Source organism: Lethenteron reissneri, chromosome 52 (genome assembly GCF_015708825.2).
Source record: "Lethenteron reissneri isolate LAM-NWPU_2019-01 chromosome 52, ASM1570882v1, whole genome shotgun sequence".
Lineage (NCBI taxonomy): Eukaryota > Metazoa > Chordata > Hyperoartia > Petromyzontiformes > Petromyzontidae > Lethenteron > Lethenteron reissneri.
The window spans coordinates 4142376-4165958 of NC_083830.1; the positions used below are offsets into that span (position 1 = coordinate 4142376).

The window sequence follows — 23583 nt, forward strand, 5'->3', positions numbered from 1 at the left end:
AGTCAGTTGACGGCGCTCGGGGTAGGGGTTAGGGGGTTGCGGCTACAGGTGGTTGCCTAGGATGGAAAAAATTGCGGGAGAGAGGCGGCGGGGGGGGGGTGCAGGAAATTTATTTTAGAGGTGCCCCCCACTCCGAGCTCCCCACCCCCCCCCGCCCCAGTAGTGTTGCCACCTGTCCCTGATTTTCCCGGGATCGTGGTTGTCCGGATAGCCTGTCCTGGGAATGCTGCTAAGACTTGCCGGGATATTTAGAATCAACATGCGTTTATATTCTTGGTTCTTTCGGTAAAGTCACGTAGAAGGGAAATAATAAAATAATAAAAATAAAACAATTAAATTGTCACGACGTTTCTATTGCAACACAAGCAATCATCATCAGGTGTGAAAACCACAGCAAGAAAATTTGATGATTGCTTGTGTTGCAATCGAAACGTCGTGAGAATTTGATTGTTTTATTTTTATTATTTTATTATTTCCCTCCTACGAGACTTTACCGAAAGAACCAATAATATGAATCCTTGCAGTCACGAAAGCTTTAAATCGAACATGCGTTTGTTTAGAAGTTTTTTTTTATGGCTGATTCTAGAACTTTCCACGTGATGATGACGATGCTATCGGCCACTTCGTCGAGCGATTATACGTGGCCAGGTCGCTTCTGAGAAAAGAAGCGAATATGTCGGTGGGCTTCACCCGGTAAAGTAGATCACAATAAGTAATATTTAAAAAAAGTTTTTTTAAACACGCTATAATGAAATGTACCGTACTAATAATGGAAGAACTCCACGACTCCAGGAAGTGGCCCCGAAGCTTGCCATAACGTAAGGGGCCGTGGTCAATTACAGCCAACGTCAGTTGACCGTGGACAATTAGACCCGCCGCACGTGACCTGCCAATCGACTTGCTACGACGCACCCATTCACGCTGCTGGATGGACATTTAAGAAACTTTGCCCCATTGCTTCAAATGCCATGCGCGGAGGTCGAAACGGGTGACCTCTGGATTGCAGGTCCGTTGCACTGACCGTAACACCGTGGCAAATCCTCGTATATATTCTAGATTTGAAGCTTTCGTGACTGCAAGGATTCATATTCTTGGGTTGTTTCGGTAAAGTCACGTACGTAAAAATTTTAAATTAATAAAAGTAAAATAAAATAAAAATAAGATAAAAATCACGACGTTTCGGAGGCAACACAAGCTACTTGATACAGCAAGCGTGCTGTGACGATCAAGTAAATGATACAGCAAGCGTGCTGTGACGGTTCCACCTGAAGACGGAAGCTTGTGTTGCCTCCGAAACGTCGTGATTTTTATTTTATTTTTATTTTATATTACTTTTATTAATTTAAATTTTTTACCTACGTGACTTTACCAAAAACACCCAAGAATATGAATACCTCGTATGTATGTGTTAGTCTCGTTGCCTGAAACCATTGTGTCCGGAGCTTTGATGAACTCCCCACAATTGGGCAAAGCACAAGTTGCAAAAGCGAATTCACAATGTGAGCGAGTCATTTTGGCTGTGAAATTGGTGCTCAGCACCCTGGGAAATAATTCACGGGGACGCAATCTGATGATGTGCGTGACAGTTTCCCCGGCCCAAAGTCACAAACTTAAACTACGGTTTCGACTTAAACCACAATAATGTTGATCAATTGTATCGTTGTTGTTGCTTAGGTACTAAGGATTCCAGGTATCCGTTGCGAAACCGAAAATGGATCTGACTGATCGCTTATCTGGTTAAATCAAGGACACCGATGGAACAAAGGCTGATAGAATGGAAGGCCTTGTGAAGGATATTAAATTCTGAAACTCCCCCACCCCCCCTTGAGTAATTAAATAAATAATCGGCCACCAATCAAAAAACAACTTGACGAGGACTTATAAGAGGGCTGTGATACCGAATGGACACAACGCCGCCGTTCTGCAGGTTCGTGTCAAAGAAAGCTGAGCGCGAGTTTGCCGCAGAGAGGCGAAGGACCGAGAGGCAACTTATTTTCGGTCGAAACTTCCAGAAGAGGCTCAATCCAACCGCCATGGCGTGCAGGTAAGAGCTCATTCCGCCGTTTCACCTGCACCGCGCTCTCACTCGCTCGCCTACGGACGGGCGACGCCGTTACCTCGTCGCGATGATGACCTCTACAGACTTTGCTTTGGCCCTACGGGGAAATACTAAAAAAACAGTGGAACTCTCTCGCTGTCGGCAGTCGTACGCATTCCACCAAATTACGTTCATTAATTTTCACGCGGCTTCGTGCGGCGCGAAAGAACTTCAACATACAGCACAAACATACACACTGACCATAGACTAACACTGCCCATAAACTCAACACTGCCCATAGACTAACACTGCCCATAGACTCAACACTGCCCATAGACGAACACTACCGATAGACTAACACTACCCATAGACTAACACTACCCATAGACTCAACACTACCCATAGAGTCAACACTGCCCATAGAGTCAACACTAACCATAGACTCAACACTGCACCATAGACTCAACACTACCCATAGACTCAACACTGCACCATAGACTCAACACTGCCCATAGACTCAACACTGCACCATAGACTCAACACTGCCCGTAGACTCAACACTACCCGTAGACTCAACACTGCCCATAGACTCAACACTAACCATAGACTCAACACTGCACCATAGACTCAACACTACCCATAGACTCAACACTGCCCATAGACTCAACACTACCCATAGACTCAACACTAACCATAGACTCAACACTACCCGTAGACTCAACACTGCCCATAGACTCAACACTAACCATAGACTCAACACTGCACCATAGACTCAACACTACCCGTAGACTCAACACTACCCATAGACTCAACACTAACCATAGACTCAACACTACCCGTAGACTCAACACTACCCATAGACTCAACACTAACCATAGACTCAACACTACCCGTAGACTCAACACTACCCATAGACTCAACACTAACCATAGACTCAACACTGCACCATAGACTCAACACTACCCGTAGACTCAACACTGCCCATAGAGTCAACACTAACCATAGACTCAACACTGCCCATAGACTCAACACTACCCATAGACTCAACACTACCCATAGAGTCAACACTGCCCATAGAGTCAACACTAACCATAGACTCAACACTGCACCATAGACTCAACACTGCCCATAGACTCAACACTGCACCATAGACTCAACACTGCCCATAGACTCAATACTGCCCATAGACTCAACACTGCACCATAGACTCAACACTGCCCATAGACTCAACACTGCACCATAGACTCAACACTGCCCGTAGACTCAACACTACCCGTAGACTCAACACTGCCCATAGACTCAACACTAACCATAGACTCAACACTGCCCATAGACTCAACACTACCCATAGACTCAACACTAACCATAGACTCAACACTGCCCATAGACTCAACACTACCCATAGACTCAACACTTCACCATAGACTCAACACTGCCCATAGACTCAACACTGCCCATAGACTCAACACTACCCATAGACTCAACACTACCCATAGACTCAACACTACCCATAGACTCAACACTGCCCATAGACTCAACACTGCACCTCTGATTAGCGCTGTTGGCTACGCACGGTGCGAAAGAAGTTCAACAAACAAACAGACACACAAGGTAGTATCGTCAATACCCCAAACAGCCGGCATGCATCAAAATCGGAATCTGAATATTGTATTCATACTGGAGGAATCCGATGAGCTATGAAGCTATTTTTTCACACTTGTCCAGTAACGAATGAACGCGGATCAAGTGCTTGGGAACGGTATTCCCATACGAATCGGGAACTCTAAATCTCCATTGCTCCTTTTAAATGAAGCAAAAAAAAACTCTATTTATTCAATGGCTTTTCTTTCAGATCGATTCGATTGTATGGAGATTGTGACATTTTTAAGCAGTCGCTTCCCTGGGTCCCAACGATATCGTCAGTGGCCATTGTTGATATTTTCATTTTATCTCTGGTTTTATTGTGATTGTGATCGGCGTTTACTGCTGCGTCAGTGGTTTATTTTTAGATATACATTTAGTTTACCTGTGATGTACAGCGCTTCGAGATTACCAATTTGAAAGGCGCTTGATGGAAACTTAGTTTATTATTTTTATTACGCTATGATTATATCATGCTTGCATAGGATGCACGTGCTATGCAGAAGGCCCATTGTCTGAAACGTCGCCGATTATATACATGTGTTTTCCTTTACAAGCCACACACACGGTGTCCTTATTGACGATGGTGGTGAAATATTCCGACTGAATTGTACTCTCTCAGTGTGGCGAGGGGATATTTGTTATTAATACAAAAAATTAAAAATACAACATTCGCATATTTATCACCCCTCCACTTCCCCGCAATATTCCACGATAAAAAAAAAACCTGAAATATTCATGGGTTTAATTGTATAATATTACATTTGTCGCACGCGTATGTACATCGAAATGGGATTTTTCGCGTGGCATAACCGTGAGACGTTTCGCCAAGGCGACTGCAAACGAATCGACATTTTGGCGACGATCCATAAAAAAAACGTGCTCGTCATGGCGGTCTGCTAAAGCAACCGCGACGAGTCAAAGCGCGCGCATTTATGCAGGGTGATTAAAAAAGATGGACCCGATTTCAAAGCAGTATATTTCACGATGGCAACATGTTACAATTACACAAAAAGTTACAAACGGTTTAATGAGTTAAATTTTGATTCAAAGCTTTCGTGACTGCAGGGATTCATATTCTTGGTTCTTTCGGTAAAGTCACGTAGAAGGGAAACGAAAAAATTATAAAAATATAAAAAATACAATTCTCACGACGTTTCGCCTGCAACACAAGCAATCATCATCACGTGTGAAAAACACAGCAAGAAAATTTGAAATCTTTTTTTCAAATTTTTTCACACCTGATGATGATTGCTTGTGTTGCAGTCGAAACGTCATGAGAATACTATTGTTTTATATTTTTATTATTTTATTGTTTCCCTTCTACGTGACTTTACCGAAAAAAACAAGAATATGTTTAATGAGTTATCAAGTTTTACTAACCATTTTATAAATGCTCTATGTGCCCTCCACCTACTGTATGGACAACATCGAGACGATAGTTGAATTCGTCCCCAGCGCCTCTCAAAGTGTCTTCTTCCACTGAAGTCACCGCTGCCGTGATTCTGTTTTTGAGGTCATCCAGATTAGTCGCTAATGGTGGCACAAAAACAACACGGTCTTTGACGTATCCCCACAAGAAAAAGTCGCAGGGTGTGATGATGTATGGGGATCTTGGGGGCCAAGAGTGTAGCGCCAAGTCTTGGTGTCCCGTGAGACCTATCCAACGTTGAGGCAGTGCGTCTTGCGAATGACTGAGGCTAGGGGCTGTTTGTGCGCTGGGAGAGGCATCAAGCAGTAATCATTTTAAACGTTATGCCCCGCCCTTTCAAGTGGCAAGAGTTTCATTCATGGGCGTTTTGAGGTTGCAGAGATATAGCGATTTCAAATCGGGTCCATCTGTTTAAAATACCCTGTATAGCGTAACATTGGCGCACGCGCGCGCAGGTCACACGCACGCACGGTGGGCAGAAACTTCCGAGCAAAACGCGACGGGCAAAAATTTCCACCGCTACGAGACCACGGGGCCCCGCGGAGCTCCGCAGGTGTGAGGGGGAGCTCCGTGGGGTATCCGCGGAGCTCCGCGGGGGAGCTTTCGGCCCCTTTCGGAGAAAAAAAAAATTAACCCGTAAAAACAAAGTTTTTCACTATAAATCCTTTATATGCGTGGCATCGGGGCGGCTAGAGTCCTCTCGTCCTCTGGCTTGAGATGGCTGCCACCTATGGGTCAGATGATTGTCTGGCAGCATTAAACAATTGGTAATTAAATATTTAATTTTTTCCCCTAAACATTGTCACGCACAACGAGTCTGTGTGCAAAATGTCAGCTCGATTGGATCACGGGAAGTGGGTTAAAAAACGACCGAAAGATTTGCACGGTCCTAAGCAAGCAAGCGAATTTAATATAAAGGATTTAAAAACTTGCAATCTCTTCCATCCCTTAATAAAGCCAACCAACCGGCTTAAATAAAAAAAAGCCACCTAGGCACATCGCTCAGAAAGCGAAATATCGCGGGCGAGACGGACAATGTGCGCCACTGTGCGCGATTTATTACGCGCCCGGTAATTGGACGAAGATTAAATTTTGGGGGACTGCGAGATGAGAGGAGCGCTCGCAAGGCGCACAAAAGCCCCCACTGTGTAGTCAGTTGACGGCGCTCGGGGTAGGGGTTAGGGGGTTGCGGCTACAGGTGGTTGCCTAGGATGGAAAAAATTGCGGGAGAGAGGCGGCGGGGGGGGGGTGCAGGAAATTTATTTTAGAGGTGCCCCCCACTCCGAGCTCCCCACCCCCCCCCGCCCCAGTAGTGTTGCCACCTGTCCCTGATTTTCCCGGGATCGTGGTTGTCCGGATAGCCTGTCCTGGGAATGCTGCTAAGACTTGCCGGGATATTTAGAATCAACATGCGTTTATATTCTTGGTTCTTTCGGTAAAGTCACGTAGAAGGGAAATAATAAAATAATAAAAATAAAACAATTAAATTGTCACGACGTTTCTATTGCAACACAAGCAATCATCATCAGGTGTGAAAACCACAGCAAGAAAATTTGATGATTGCTTGTGTTGCAATCGAAACGTCGTGAGAATTTGATTGTTTTATTTTTATTATTTTATTATTTCCCTCCTACGAGACTTTACCGAAAGAACCAATAATATGAATCCTTGCAGTCACGAAAGCTTTAAATCGAACATGCGTTTGTTTAGAAGTTTTTTTTTATGGCTGATTCTAGAACTTTCCACGTGATGATGACGATGCTATCGGCCACTTCGTCGAGCGATTATACGTGGCCAGGTCGCTTCTGAGAAAAGAAGCGAATATGTCGGTGGGCTTCACCCGGTAAAGTAGATCACAATAAGTAATATTTAAAAAAAGTTTTTTTAAACACGCTATAATGAAATGTACCGTACTAATAATGGAAGAACTCCACGACTCCAGGAAGTGGCCCCGAAGCTTGCCATAACGTAAGGGGCCGTGGTCAATTACAGCCAACGTCAGTTGACCGTGGACAATTAGACCCAAGCCGAAACATAACATATCAAAAATATTGTTTAAAATATTTATTTTTTATGATATAATATAGTATTGTCATCAGTATGACATAAGTATACCAAGTTTGCAGTCGATACCACATTGGGAAGTGGGTTAAAATTGAGTTACAAGATTTGAGGATACAACAACAGACAGAGTGAGTTAAATTAAAGCATGTAATAAAATAGTTCAGTTAAAATATTTTGTTTTAGATTAAAAGTCGCGGATTTTGTCCAGCGCCTCATCACAGCGACGATGCACCCCCGTGGGAGGGCAATAAATTGACACGGATGTCCCCCCCCCCGCCACCCTTCTGCTATCACGAGATATTCTTCTTCCCACGATAAGGCCCGGGTTGTTCTTGTACCGGAGAAGCGCCAACCTTGAGTGCCCTCCCCCCCACCGTGTAACCCGAGCAGATCGAGAGCAAAGGGGCAGTGAGCGAGCCACAAAAAACAAAAGTCCCCCACGTGTAGCCTGTAACAGACTGCTGGGGCAAGTGCTGTTAGCGAGTAGCAGCGCCTATGAAAGGCCGGCACTGTGGCACACGAGGGGGTGAGTGGGCCAGCAACCACGCCCGGTCGCCTTTGTCTCCCTAGTGGCGATGTTTACACATCGCACCGGGTACTCATTTGAGGCCGAGTCGACCTAGGGGAGGCCCAGGACCGGTTCGAATAATCGTCAATGGTGTTGGCCGTGAGCGGGAATCGAACTCGGGTCGCCGGGTTCGTAGCGCAGCTAACCGATACACTACCGCTCCCCTACACACTCACACACCCACACTCACGCACACACACAAAGGAAAAGACACGCACACACACACGCAGCCCATGGCATCTTGCTCCGTGTCGCTGGGTATCTGTGACATTCCTGTGACACTGGAGCGGTCCACATGAACGATTTCAAAGTACGTGGGTGTCCATAAAATGTGCCGTTAATATAATTACGTAATTATAACGAGAGAGAGAGAGCGAGAAACAGAGAGAGCAGTTTTGAGGTGGAGGAGGGGGGGGTTCAATTAAAATGTCACGACAAACCGCAACGAGACTCGTCCCTTTAAACCCGCACGTGGCTCACGGTGGCAAGCGGCACGCCGAGACGTTGAGAGTCCACGGGCGTTCACCAACGTCTCTTTGGCGTTACACTCAGGATCGTTCGAGCAACTGCCGTTCGCGACATGGTGATTCTCTCACGAACTCTACGGGCGCCCTGTGCGTCATGCTTTAGCACGCGCAGAGGGAGAGAGAAATAAAAATTAACCCGTAAAAACAAAGTTTTTCACTATAAATCCTTTATATGCGTGGCATCGGGGCGGCTAGAGTCCTCTCGTCCTCTGGCTTGAGATGGCTGCCACCTATGGGTCAGATGATTGTCTGCCACCATTAAGCAATTGGTAATTAAATATTTAACAAAAAATTCCCTAAACAGTGTAAATTTTGGGAATTTTTTTTCACGAAAATAAATTGTCACGCACAACGAGTCTGTGTGCAAAATGTCAGCTCGATTGGTTCACGGGAAGTGGGTTAAAAAACGACCGAAAGATTTGCACGGTCCTAAGCAAGCACGCAAGCAAGCAAGCAAGTGAACTTAATATAAAGGATTTAAAAATGTCGGACACAATACCTCCCCAAAAAAAACTCAATCGGGATGCACGTTCGTGAGATTGCAGGGGTGGACCTGGCAAGAGACGTAACCATATTCATCATTCGCGGGGTCACATTTGCGAGAAAATATCACCATCGGTAGTTTTAGCGACGTCGCAGGGCACACGATGGGCAGGGAGGACTGCTGATGATGCCCGAGCGTCCCGCGACCTGCCGAACCTCCCAGTTAGACGCAGAGGTCGCAACCGGGTACCCGATACCCGTACCCTACCCGATACCCGGCTACCCGTACCCAGCCGGGTACGGGTACGGGTACCCGTTTGCGACCCTGGTGCGGCCGGGTACGGGTACGGGTAGACCGTGAGTCACTGGTGAGTAACCGTTTGTCACTCATTTCGGGTAGGGTACGGGTAGGGAATGGGTACCCGATACCCGTACCCTACCCGATACCCAGCTACCCATGCCCAGCCGGGTACGGGTACGGGTAGCCGTTTGCGACCCTGGTGCGGCCGGGTACGGGTACGGGTAGACCGTGAGTCACTGGTGAGTAACCGTTTGTCACTCATTTCGGGTAGGGTACGGGTACCCGTTTGCGACCCTGGTGCGGCCGGGTACGGGTACGGGTAGGCCGTGAGTCACTTGCGAGTAACCGTTTGTCACTCATTTCGGGTAGGGTACGGGTACCCGTTTGCGACCCTGGTGCGGCCGGGTACGGTTACGGGTAAGGAATCAAAACCCGTTTGCGACCTCTGGTTCGAGGGCACCACGGGCGGCTGCGCTGACGCCCTTCGTGGGATTCGCGGGTGGGGGGCAGCTGCCAGAATCGGACGATTAACTCTGCGCACACTGACGGAGAGTGGCGGGGGGGGGGGCGTCGACTGACCGCTGCTACGCTGTCCAGCTGTGCACTCATTGTCCATTGACATCAGAGGCGCAGCGATGGGGGGTGTATGTGGTGGCAGCGTTATGCGACGCATCGGGGGGGCCCAGTCGGGCTTCCTCTAGGTCAACTCAGCCTCAACTGAGTACGCGGCGCGGTGTGTGAACATCGGCACTGTGGAGGCAAAGGCGGTCGGGCGTGGTGTTGGCCACTAACCCCTTTGCGTGCCGTGCCGGCCTTCATAGGTGCTCGCTAACAGCACTTTGTTTATGTCTATACAACAACAACCGCCTTTCGCCACTAAGTGGCGGTGACGTCACCACGACGCTTGTGCCAGGCCATGTGCACCTTGAGGCCACGTGAAGTGTCGAACGCCCGCTGGCAGGAGGTCACGGGGCAGACCCAGGTGCCACGGGTCGACTGACTGAGATGACTGGCTGATGCACCACCTGTGCCCCCTACTGTACCAACTATATACACACACACACATGAAGGTAAAGGTGCAGCCCTGCAAACAAATAAACAAGTAACACTTTAAGAAGAGGGTTTTTCCCCTTTTTTCTGGCAACACAACTGAAAACGTTTTACAAGGAATCATATCTGCATTAACCACAATACTTGTGGTCATAATGCAAACAAAAGACACACTGATAATATATGCATTGTCCTTGAAACTGATTGGTCCACACCAGAGACAGCTTTCTTTTGAGCCTCGTCTCAATTGGTGTCAGATGCCTTTTGGCGTCGTCTGATTCCTTGCAAAAAGGTTTCAGTTTTGTTTCCAGAAAAAAGGGGAAAACTCCTATTCTTATATTTTGGTACTGGCAAAGGAGGTCAAATGATGAAATAACACTTTTAAAAAAATGTAATACTAACCATAGATGCCAAAAATAACATCGCTACAAATTAACAAAAATATATTTATAAAAATACACACGGCGTAAAATCGAGTAGCGCTACTGCTGGTGTCTGTGTTACTGAACACCAACCAGGATTGTTTACTCACTGACATGCGCATGAAAGCAAGACGCACAACAACTTACTTGTGAGTATTGTTACCTTTAAATCTTTTTTTATTAAACGCGTCACTGGTGAAGACTCTCTTCATCGAAACCCAATACTAAAATAACATATATAGTTATAGCCTAACATATAATTGTATATACGGGGTTTAAAAAAAAAACATTCGTAAGTTATTTCAGTAAAAGTGAGTCGGGAGAAACGAGGAGGAAGGTGGGAGCAGGGAGGGGGAGCAGGAGAGGGGTGGGGCACAGTCGTATCTTGCATAGCCCCCCACCGTTGAAATAGGCGACTGCTTCCCTCGATTGTCATCAACAGCCCCCCCAAACATCGTCACGGTCCCTGGGCACGGGCAGACTTAGCGGCAGGTGAGCGGTAAACAATAGCTGCCCCACCCCCCCAACCCCCACCAACAAAAACTAATCAAATAAACCACAGCGTTTCATCCACCGTGCAAATTATTCCGAGTAAAACATGGAACGGTGAGCCCACGAACTGTTCCGTCCACGTGCCAACGTTGGCACAATGCTACGCGTTTACTGGGATGTTATTACAAACGTGCACCCGATTGTAGTATTTTTTGGGGGGTTTACCGGCTATTTGTTCAGAGTTTAATACACATAAGAGGGTTTTCGCCACCAACATTATTCGTGACAATGGTTTTTGTTGGGTTAAATCGCGCAAATACAATTGTGTCGTTAACCCACCGCCGCCGCCACCACCCGACACAGCCAATTAGTAAGGTTTGTCACGTGAACAAAACGTGTCCACCATTGGAACCTCATTTGCCAGTAAAAAATATGATAATTGTTTTTTTACCCTTCTATCTGGCAACAAAACTGACACCTTTTTTTTACAAGGAGTCATGTTTGCATAGACCACAATACCTGCAGCCATAATGCAAACAAAAAACATAACTCTGATCATGTATGCACTGTCTTTGAAGTTGATTGGTCCACACCCGAGACAGCTTTCCTTTGAGCCTAATTTCACATGTGTTGGACCAGATGACGCCAACCCATGTGAGACTAGGCTCTAAGGAAAGCTGTCTCGGGTGTGGACCAATAAACTTCAAGGACAGTGCATACATTATCAGAGTTATGTCATTTGTTTGCATTATGGCTGCAGGTATTGTGGTCTATGCAAACATGACTCCTTGTAAAAAAAGGTGTCAGTTTTGTTGCCAGATAGAAGGGTAAAAAAACTATTTTCAAAACGTGTCCAATTAGTTATTAGTTCAGCACTAATAGGTGTGTTGGAGAGTAAACGCCCAACATTTGCAATTTGAGTACTGTGAGGTTTCGCTGGTTATTACAACCAGCTTCATCAGGCGATTTGTCAGAATTGTTTCTTCCCAATGTTGTGGGTTTACTCTCCAACACACCGGTGTGCTGAAGTAGTAACCACTTGGACACGTTTTGTTTACGTGACAACCCTTACTAATAGGCCGTGTCGGATGGTGGTGGGTTAACGACACATCTATACTTACGCGATCTACCCAAACAAAAACCTTCATTGTGAATATAGTAACAGGTTTTTACCCTTTCATCTGGTACAAAAACTTACACCTTTATACAAGGGATCATTTTTGCAATAACCACAACACAAGCAGTCAAAATGCAAACAAAAAGAAACAACTCTGATAATGATATGCACTGTCCTTGAAGTTGATTGGTCCACACCCAAGACAGTTTTTTCTGAGAGCCTAGTCTCCATTGGTGTTGGACCAGATGACGCCAAAAGGCGTACAACTCAAAAACAGCGCACTATCAGAGTATTGAGAGCTCGGGGTGAGCATTTACACTATGAGACCTCCTTTACCAGTATCAGAATATAGTAATAGGTTTTTACCCTTTTATCAATAAAATAGTGCGCTGTTTGCATTTTGACTGCTTGTGTTATGGTTATAGCAAACATGATCCCTTGTTTAACGGTGTCAGTTTTTGTACCAGATAAAAGGGTAAAACCCTATTACTATATTCTGCTACTGGTAAAGGAGGTCTCATAGTGTTCATTGTGAATGTCTATTGTCGGGCGCTATGCCTGACGTTTCTCTGTACGTGCTAAAACAGACACGCCAGGTTGTCCGTAAATGTTATCCACGCATTGTTAGAGAATTATCATTCGAAACGGCAGTTCGAACTCCGGTTGAAACAACCGGCCACATGTTCCGTGTTGTGCCAAGCGGAGCGAAACGTTGGACTTCGTACCGAACAGCACGCGGCGGTGGGGACCCAAACGCACAATCGAAGAGCCGTGCAACCACAAGAGCGAGACAAGAACAACAACAAAAAAACGTGCAGCGGTGTTAGGAATGTTCGTACATCATGGACAAGGCTCAGTATAATTGTTCATCTAAACATTTCACTTACCCACATGCCTTCCACTAGCAGCGGCCACCAAGAGCATGCCACGTGTTTAAATGATGATGACTTTGCACATGCTACGTGACCTTCACGGAACGGCATCTGGGTGGGAGGTTTTTTTTACTCAATTTTTTTTTTAAAGAGACGAATTGTTCCATAAAACTGCTTAAGCAGACGCAGCCTTGCACGTTTCTTTATCATTGTTACGTTCTCACTGATAGGCACTGGGATTGTACACACACACACACAAACAAGGGAATACATGACAAAGATGGCTTTTGTATAGAGCTTCGATACATTGTTGGGATCAGTTGCTGCCAGTGAATATCTATTGCGGAAGTTGTGGCGCGTGTGAGGTGTCTATGTTCAACTTCTTTCACACCGTACGTAGTCAACCATGCTAATCGGAGGTGCGGGGGGAAGGATAACAAACTAAACACGACAAGCAGTTCGAAATAAATTAGTGTTCAATCTAGGCGATTTAAAAGTGCACAGCTCCAGCGGCTTCCTAATATCGGAAGGGAGAACGTTCCAGACGGCCGCAGAAGCGCATCTGAAAGCGCGCGATGCGCTGACCACCGTCTTTCTTCGATGGCCAGCCAAAAGCCGCTGCGAGGATGACCGCAGTTCGCGTGATGGCTTATCCACCTTCACGAGATCAGCGAAGTATTGTGTTTCATTTGTGGCAAGCACTTTGTGCGTGATGAGTGCGATCTTAGAATACATTCATTCTGCAACCGGAACCCAATGCAGCTCGGTGAGCATTGGACAGACATGGACGGATACATGCCGCCAGAGAATCGCATACGCATATTCTTAGGTTTTTTCGGTAAAGTCACGTAGGTAAAAAATTTAATTAAAATTAATAAAAGTAAAATAAAAAATTAAATAAAAATCACGACGTTTCGGAGGCAACACAAGCTTCCGTCTTCAGGTGGAACCGTCACAGCACGATTGCTGTATCAAGTAAGAGAAATTCTAAGAGTACCCGTCCTTGTATATATACTGGTTGAAGGTGGGAGGAGCCATTGTGAGGTTCGGTGCGGCTGAAGCACGCTGCTAGGAATGAGCCTTTGTTGTGTAGACTGGTTGAAATGGGAGGTTTCAAGAGTTGTTAAGGTGCGGCTTATTTTACTTTTATTAATTTTATTTTTTTACCTACGTGACTTTACCGAAAAAACCTAAGAATGTGAATCCTTGCAGTCACGAAAGCTTCAAATCTAGAATTGCATACACGCTGCAGCTTGCTAATGTTTTTTTTTTGTCTGCCAGACGTCCCGTAGAGCAGTGAGTTGCAATAATCGAGCCTTGTTGATGCTACGCGGTGAAGGGGACTGCACCTACACGAAAGCCACCTTTGTCCGACACCCAGCGTGGACGTTGACACGCGCACCTGGGCTAGGCACACACACACACACGCGTCACGCATTGCCACGGAGTATTAACGGAGAAAGCTAAACGCAATCAGAACTCTGTTTTGTGGCTCCACGCATGAATAAAATATGTTTCAGTTCATCGGCCTGGAGGTGGTGGCTACGATGCACGTGGATGCCTGTCACGTGCATCTCCGACCAGCAGCGGTTGGCTAGGTGCGTGTGAAAAAAGCTCAACAAATATACATTCAACACCCGGCTCTGTGGAAGGCAGCGGCGAGGGTTGGCGGATGACTGCGCGAAACATCCTGCCCGTTAGCGTCGAGATGCCATTCCCCCGGTGGTCGCCAGCAGAAAATTCAGCACGGCAAAGTGTGGGCTGATATCGTCTGTCCCTTCTGTATGGGGATCGAGCTGTTGCCCCCTCGCGCACACGCCTTGGGGTTTTTTCAATTTTTTATATTATACGGGGTGCTCCAGTTTGCCTCCCACGTGTGTAAGCGCTCGTCGCTAATTTGCCTGAAAGCGTCTTCGTGTAAATGCGGAGAGCCGCGGCGCCATCGTCGGCACTGGCTCACCACCTCGCCCGGGCAGCATTCCAGTTTTTAGTCCGTGGTTCCTTCGCGAATTTTGAGATGCAATTTTGCACGAACGGCGCTCTATAAAATGCACCTTTATGTTTTAAGATGAGCCTATTGGTGTTCCACATCGATACGATATTTGTTTGAGCAAAGCAAAAACCTCTGCATCGAGTGTTTGACCTTCTGGGTCTCATCAGCCGAGTCGAGTTTTTGTTCTTGTTGGTAAATACACGCTGGCCGGATTTACGAACTGTAGTTGGCCAGAGCTCTCCGTATTAAAACACGGGAAACCCCGTTCGACGCAACAACAACAACAACAAAAAGGCCAACAGCGTAACATAATCTCATTACCTCGGTGCTTTTCAAGGCCACAAAGTCACAATGGCCCCAAGGTACACATGGGCGGTTTCCACAACCGTGACACACGCACACACACACACAAACGCACGCGCACGCACACACGCACGCACGCAACAACAACAACCGCCATTCGCCACTAAGTGGCGGTGACGTCACCACGACGCTTGTGCCAGGCCATGTGCACCTTGAGGCCACGTGAAGTGTCGAACGCCCGCTGGCAAGGAGGTCACGGGGCAGACCTAGGTGCTACGGGTCGACTGACTGAGATGACCGAGATGACACACACACGCACACACGAACACACACGCACACACACACACGCACACACAGACACACGCACACACACACACGCACACACACACACGCACACACACACACGCACACACACACACGGGGTTATTTATTCTCACGCCGCCGAGCAGGTCGCCGGAACAACCCAGCGTTGCGCTCGTCCGTCGATTAAAAAGAAAAAAATTGGCCGTTTCGCGGCCCACTCGCGGACCTTCGCCGCAAGTAAATTCATCGTCTGTAGTAGTAAACTCGAGGTTAACAGACACCCCCACCGCCCCCCACCACCGCATCATCAATTTCTCACGCAGAGGCTTTGTATTGTCAGACCGTAACGCCTTTTTAAAAAAATGCAAAATCACCTCCACTCAAGGGGAGGAGGGGGGGGGGACATCGAAAAGTTGTACGCTAAATTTTTTTTAAAAAACTCAAAGACGATGCAATAACGTTTTCAGTGAAAGCCGTGAGAAAATAGTTGAGTCTTGCAACACCCTTCCCGAGCGGTGCCGGATCACCGCCGGCGAAGGCGTTCCAGACCACCCCTTGGGGCGACGCGTGAGAAGACCCGAGGGCAAGAGCCGTGGCCGTGAGAGTCGTAGTAGCAGTAGTTGGGTCCTGCTCGGAGGATCAGGAACGGACAACCGTCTAAGTGATGAAACGTACACACACGAACAACGGAGCTTGCAACGGCGACTTAATGATTTTTCATAAAATCACGCGTCTCGAAGATTCTCCTGTTAGCTGCAACAACAACAACAAAAACGACACCGGAGTGAAGGAAAACACATTCCTGCGGAGGGAGCTGGTAGGAACGTTGGGTTGCTCGGTCAATGGCCAGGGTCAACGGCGGCGTGGTGTATTCCGCAAATATGCCCAACTGTGAGGGCGGGCACAAGCCAGCGTGAGTAGGTTAAACGTTGAGTTTTATAAGGGCACCACGGGGTGACCAACCCCTCCCCACCCAGCCCCACCCTCCCCACCGAGCCCCTCCCCACCCTCCACTCAGCCCCACCCCTCCCATTTTTGGATGCAATAATCCCCTGTGGGCTGGTGTAACCAGGAGGTTCCTACAGTAATATTGCATCCTTATGTTGGCTAAGTGAAGTGGTTAGCTGTGAACCTGGCTACCCGAGTTTGAATCCTGCTAAACGACCGATCACAGCGGCGGATATCTGAATCTGTCCTTAGCCTTCGCCTAGGTCAACTCAGCCTCAACTGAGTACGTGGCGCGGTGTGTAAACGTCAGCACTGTGGAGACAAAGGCGGCCGGGTGCGGTGGTAGCCACCCACGCCCTCGTGTGCCGTGTCGGCCTTCGTAGGTGCTCGCTAACAACACTTGCCCCAACAGTCTGTTACAGGCTATACGGGGGCTCTTTGTTTCTGTATATATATACACACACACACATAAAAAGGCAAAGGTGCAGCCCTGCAATTACTCCTTTACCCCACTGCTGGTGGCAGGGCCTCCAGTAGAGGAGCTCCACTCGAAAGCAATGTTGGTCGACTTTTCCATGCCGCCCAAGATATCTTGGAAGAGGTTGGAAGGACCCCCGCTTTAAATTTCGATTTAAAGCTTTCGTGACTGCAGTGATTCATCTTCTTGGTTCTTTCGGTAAAGTCACGTAGAAGGGAAGTAATACAATAATAAAAATAAAACATAATAAAATAATTCTCACAACGTTTCATTCAGACGCTGTCTTCCCGACAGACCTGTTCTTCACCTGAGGACGGCTGCTTGCATTGTGGCCGAAACGTCGTGATAATTATTTTATTATGTTATATTTTTATTATTTTATTACTTCCCTTCTACGTGACTTTACCGAAAGAACCAAGAAGATGACCCACGCTTTGTCCCGACCGCACGCGGGCCTGTCCATGGACTGAGCGTTGCTGTACCCATCGATAACCGCTGGCTTAGCAGGCGAAGGCCCGTGGGTGATTTATGAACCTGGCGCTACTGCTTCAGCTGCCGCAAGTCCAGCGTCCTGACCCACTCGCTGCTCAACGGCAGCGTCGTGTGCGCAACTGTCGGCGCGCTTTAAAAACGCCGTCGCTTCCCCCCGTGCTTAGTCAACATTCTGATTAACACGTGTGAGGCTTTCGCGACCAATATTATTCATAATCAACGTTTTTGGGTTTAGATCGCGTTATTTATAAATGTGTCGTAACCCTCCACCACCCGACACGGCCAATCAGCAAAAAAGTGTCACGTTGACAAAAGACAAATAGTTGACTGCCATAGCCCACCGGTGTGTTGAAGCGTGAAACCACAACATTTAAAAATGTTGAGTACGACGTTTCGCTGGTAATTGCATCCAGCGAAACGGCGAATTGCCCGATGATGCTGGATGCAATTACCAGCGAAACGTCGTACTACTCAAAAATGGTAAATGTTGTGGTTTCACGCTTCAACACACCGGTGGGCTAAAGCAGTGAACTATTTATCTTTTGTCAACGTGACACGTTTATACTGATTGGCCGTGTCGGGTGGTGGAGGGTTACGACACATTTATAAATAACGCGATCTAAACCCAAAAACGTTGATTATGAATAATATTCTGATTGTTTGAGGGCTCAGGGAAACACCGAGAATGCGGCGGTCACGTGGACAGACGCGGTGTCAAACTGACTTAGTTCGTACAAACCGCGAATGCATGTCAGATTCAGAATGAAAATATTTATTTATACTGGAGCAATCCTGTCCGCCTGATGATGATGATGCTGGATGTAATTACTGGCGACACGTACTGAACTTGTAACGAATTCATGGGATCTCCTTTGCCAGTACCAAAATATGAGAATAGGTTTTTCCCATTTTTTCTGGCAACAAAACAGCTATGTTAAGTAGTTAAAACACCAAACTGAAACCTTTGTACAAGGAATCATGTCTGTGTGGAACATTAGGAATGGATCAACATCTGCATTAACTACACTACTTGTGGTCAGAATGCAAAACAAAAAACATATGAGAATAGGTGTTTTGGTACTGGCAAAGGAGGTCCCATGATGTAGCTGCTCACCCCAAGCTCTCATTACTCTGATGGTGGCATTGTCTCTGGGCTGGACGCCTTTTGGCGTCCTCTGGTCTAACACCGTTTGAGACGAGGCTCAAAAGAAAGCTGTCTCTGGTGTGGACCAATCAGTTTCAAAGACAATGCATATACTCTCGGAGTATGTTTTTTGGTTTGCATTCTGACCACAAGTATTGTGGTTAATGCAGACACGATTCCTTGTAAAAAGGTTTCAGTTTGGTGTTTAACATCTTAACACCTGTTTTGTTGCCAGAAAAAAGGGGAAAACCCTATTATCAAAGTAACGAATTGCCATGTTCTATTTACGTGACAAACCTTACTAATTGGCTGTGTCAAGTGGTGGCGGGTTTAACGACACATTTATATTTACGCAATCGAACCCAAAAAAATCCGCTATTATGGAGGAATCATATGAGCTCTAAAGCTCTTTGTCCGTTAGGGGCTGATCAGAACGTTAAAACGACACTCGTTCCCACTCACGACTATACGCCGCCGTGTGCACAAGAGAGCCTTGCAACGTCGAGCATGACATGACCACGTCTGTTAAAAGTCTCCCAATCTTCAGAGCCATTTGCCCGCTCTCCGCAGTTTACGCGTTCACAAGGGGACAGCGACATTCGTGCGACAGGCTGTGATGTTGCCAGCTGCCCTCCCGGTGCACAGTGTAAATATTAAACTCCCGCATGTCGTAAATGAACGCGGCGCGTATTGCTAAGCGAGCAAACGTGCCAAGTGGCACATCAGCCGAGTCATCGCCCCTGGCTGTTAGCGTCGCACGGAACTTTTCGCCAGCGTCACAGCCAGTGACTGAAGATTCGGGCTGCTGATGCTGCTTCTTCTATTTTTACACGCTTTCATTTAACTCACTCTGTCTGTTGTTGTTGTTGTCGTTGTTGTATCCTCATATCTTGTAACTCAATTTCAACCAACTTCCCAATGTGCTATCGACTGCAAACTTGGTATGTCATATTGATGCCAATACTATATTCTATCATTTAAAAAAAATTGTAAACATTATTTTTTACATGTTATGTTTCGGCTTGGGTCTAATTGTCCACGGTCAACTGACGTTGGCTGTAATTGGCCACGGTCCCTTACGTTATGGCAAGCTTCAGATCCACTTACTGGAGTCGTGGAGTTCTTCCATTACTAGTACATTTCATAAAAGCGTTTTTTTGTTTAGTTTTTTATAATATTACTTATTCTGTTTGTACGGCTGCCGATGTAGATGCAAAGCAACGACTACGATCGTCACGTTCAAGTGTTCGAGCCCAGATAGCAACAGGGTCAGCAGCAGCGGAGTCGCGCATCGCTGTACTGTGAAGGTCGCTGATGCCATTGCATCGCGCCCAGCCACCGTCGCCGCCGTGAACATCTACCCAGCGCTGTTGATTTAAAGAGGTTGAGAGCCAATTCCGGTGCATTATCTCTGACGAGGAAGACCTGGCTGACCTTTGTTAGGCGTGCGCTGTTAAATTTCTGTGTGGGAGTCGTGGGGTTACGTATTGCCGCGCCGGGGAAATATTGCGTCCCGTTAGTCCAAAAATCCGAGGATACTTCACAGATAAAAAAAAAAGTTTAAACAGAAAAAAAATACAACACAATCACTATGATACCGCAAGGGCCTAACAAAACCAGCGCCCAAATCTGTCGTTACTGAGCAGAGCTTGGCAATGGATTCTTAAAATATACATTACGTTGTCCGCAAACACGTGAAATGAGCTTTATAGCTCATCGGATTCCTCCGTTATGAATAAATATTAAATATTCTGATTCTGTGTGGGTATCAGGTGGCCTGGAAAAGTAAGCTCCCTTTAATGCCTGGCTTTGCCAGCTTGTTGTCTGTCTGAATATCACGCTTACTCGGGGATTTGTATCAGAGCACCCAAGAGATGCATGATCTGTAGAGATACAGACAGCAATATATATCAGGCTGTGAGGAAGCCCAAAGATTACGAAAAAATAGAAATGTATATGATTCTAAAGCAGCTCATGCACCAATGCACATTGGGTGAATGTATGTATGTTGAACTTCTTTCGCACAGTACGTAGCCAACCGTGCTCATAGGAGGTGCGGGGGAAGGACAACAAACTAAACACAACAAGCAGGTCTCAAGAAAGGAGTTCGTCAATATAGATGATCGAAAAGTGCTCAGCTCCAGTGGCTTCCTAATATCGGAAAGGAGAGCGTTCCAGACGGCCGCAGAAGCGCGCGATGCCATTGACCGTGTAGTGGGGTAAAGTGTGCGTACTCCTCTTCTCTTCGAACACCTCTTCCCAGTGTGGAAGAGGAGGCCAAAAATACCCCCCTCGATGGGGCCCTCTAGAGCTCCCTCTAGCGGAAACCCTTCTACCAACAGTTACGTGAGAGTAGTAAAAACGTGCAGGGCTGCACCTTTACCCCTTGAGATTAGACTGCACGACAGTACGGACCGTCCTTGCATCGCCTGGCACGGGGCATGACCACAGCGGCCGCCAGTGCGTGCACCGATCAGCTGTTCGATTAATAACACTGGTCAACACAAAACACATTTTTTTCTGGCCTGGACTTTTGCAGCTGTTTTAGACTAATTTCAGGGTGCTGATTCCAAATCTGATCTCAGATTTGCTCTATCACATCTCATTTTATGCTATCGGCATACCCCATTTTCATTGATTTTACCCGAAATTAACTCTGTCACTTATGATTGCAAGTTGTTGCGAGTCAGTGACTGCATTAGTGTTAAAATATGGTGCTGTATTTTTCGGATAGTGTGTTTATAATATCATTTTATGTAGATATCCACATTTATTTAATATTTTTCTTCTGCAGTCTTTATTGAAAATTCAATATTTGATATCTGAAAAACATGATGGGATAGAAAAAAACTGATGCCAGATTTGGAATCAGCACCCCAAAATTACCTTAAAACCGTTGGAATACCTTATGCCACAAAAAGTGTGTTTGACCAGTGTTATTAACGCAGCGGAGCCGATTTCGATAAGAGGGATGATGATGACCTACCGAATTATCTGGGTTGTAAGATGCTCCGGCAAAGAAGGTTCACCCGCTCAAAACGTCATACAAATTCTGGTAAAGGGTTTTTTTTTGGGGGGGGGGGTAAATCGTGTAAATATCAATGTGTCGTCAACCCACCGCCACCCGACACAGCCAATGAGTGAGGGTTGTCACGTGAACTACTAATTGTCACCAAAGCCCCTGGCGGATGTATCTCACTTGGCACGTTGTGTTTTCGCGACAAACCTTACTTAACTAAACCATGTTTTATGTTGCCAGGTAAGGCCAAACTGAGCTATATTGCTGATTTTTTCAGAAAAGACCTGGCTGCCACAAATCTCAACGCAGTGGCTTATCACGTGGGCATTTATAGCAGCCAAATACTCCATAATTGGCTGTGTTGGGTGGTGGCAGGGTTAACGACACATTTATATTTACGCGATCTAAACCACACACAGACCGCTACCGCATTATAAGACGCACCTCGCAACATTTGCTCGAAAATACAGGGAAATACAATTGTGCCTTTCATGCGGGGAATAAGGTAAAAGCACACGCTAATAATGAGGGCAATTCCCGAAACGTCGCCTTTCATGTGTATCATTTTTTTAGCTCACAGTATTATTGATGTACGTGTTTTGCAATAATATTTACTGGTATAATCTTTACTGGGGATATATACTTTGCAACGCTCTTGAAGTGCTGTGGATAGTTTCGTTTGTATTGGAGGAATGGTTGACGGTCAAAAACTGGGCCGCATCCGCCCTCTTGTGGACATCATTGCGAACACCACCCGTATTGCCGACTACAGCCCCGTACTTTTAACAATGACACTCAACAAATTTTTATTTTACCACGTAAGCCCCACTGAGCTGTATATTTATTTTATCTGAATCGGACTGGGCACAAATGATAGCTCAACGAAGTGGATTATCACGTGGGAAATGTAGAACAGCCAAACATCGATTTAAAGCTTTCGTGACTGCAGGGATTCATCTTCTTGGTTCTTTCGGTAAAGTCACGTAGAATGGAAATAATAAAATAATACTCGACAGACCTGTTCTCCACCTGAGGACGGCTGCTTGCGTTGTGGCCGAAACGTCGTGAGAATTATGTTATTATGTTTTATTTTTATTATTTTATTATTTCCATTCTACGTGACTTTACCGAAAGAACCAAGAAGAACAGCCAAACACTATAAACGCGTGATGTTGATTCATATTGTGGAGGGAAAACCCGGAGAGAGAGACACGCAAACTCCAAATATACAGCAGCAGACGTCAGGGTCGGGATCGGGATCGAACCCACGACCTCCTGTACAGCAGGCGAGGCAGTTAACATCTCGTCACCGTGACACCCAACACAGTAATACCGTAACAATAAACTCGGTTTTCTATGGCGCAATGCGCACCAACTCAATCTCACGTTTTCTAATAAACGAAGTGAAAGAATGCCAATTGAGATGCATCCAGCATGGGCGTAATGGGCCCTTGGATTTGAGAAGGGCCTCCCACATATATATTTACAGTCAACAGATTTTCGACCTTATTCTGAAAAGTACTGAGTTGATGGTCTCAGCCTGGTACCCAATGACTACACACAACAAACTACGTGTTTATACTCTTTGGTTCTTTCGGTAAAGTCACGTAGGTATAAAATAAAACCTACGCGACTTTACCGAAAGAACCAAAGAGTATGGATTCCTGCAGTCACGAAAGCTTCAAATCAAGATTAAACTATGTGTTACAATTATTTTGTTTCCACTTAACCTCAACGAATACCATCGTTGAGAATTCAAACGTATAATGTGTATACACGTATACTGTTTATTTACTGCCATATGCCCAACATTTCTCACCTGCAGCGGGGTGGATGGGTAAGTGCTGCCCTCGTCTCGTGCTGGGTAAGAGGTCACGTGTGAAGCAGTGCCGGATT

General features: G+C 46.3%; 1 protein-coding gene across 4 annotated transcripts in view; it reads left to right on the plus strand.

The window, feature by feature from the left end:
* Positions 1-23583, plus strand: part of LOC133356009 (uncharacterized) — a 46956-nt gene that overhangs the window by 4598 nt on the left and 18775 nt on the right. For 3 of the 4 annotated variants that reach the window (XM_061573501.1, XM_061573500.1, XM_061573499.1), the window contains exon 2: positions 1928-2044. In XM_061573501.1, the coding sequence (XP_061429485.1) occupies positions 1928-2044 (117 nt within the window). Of the gene's footprint in view, positions 1-1674; positions 2045-23583 lie in introns of all 4 variants that reach the window. The other variant, XM_061573502.1, reaches the window with a different exon arrangement.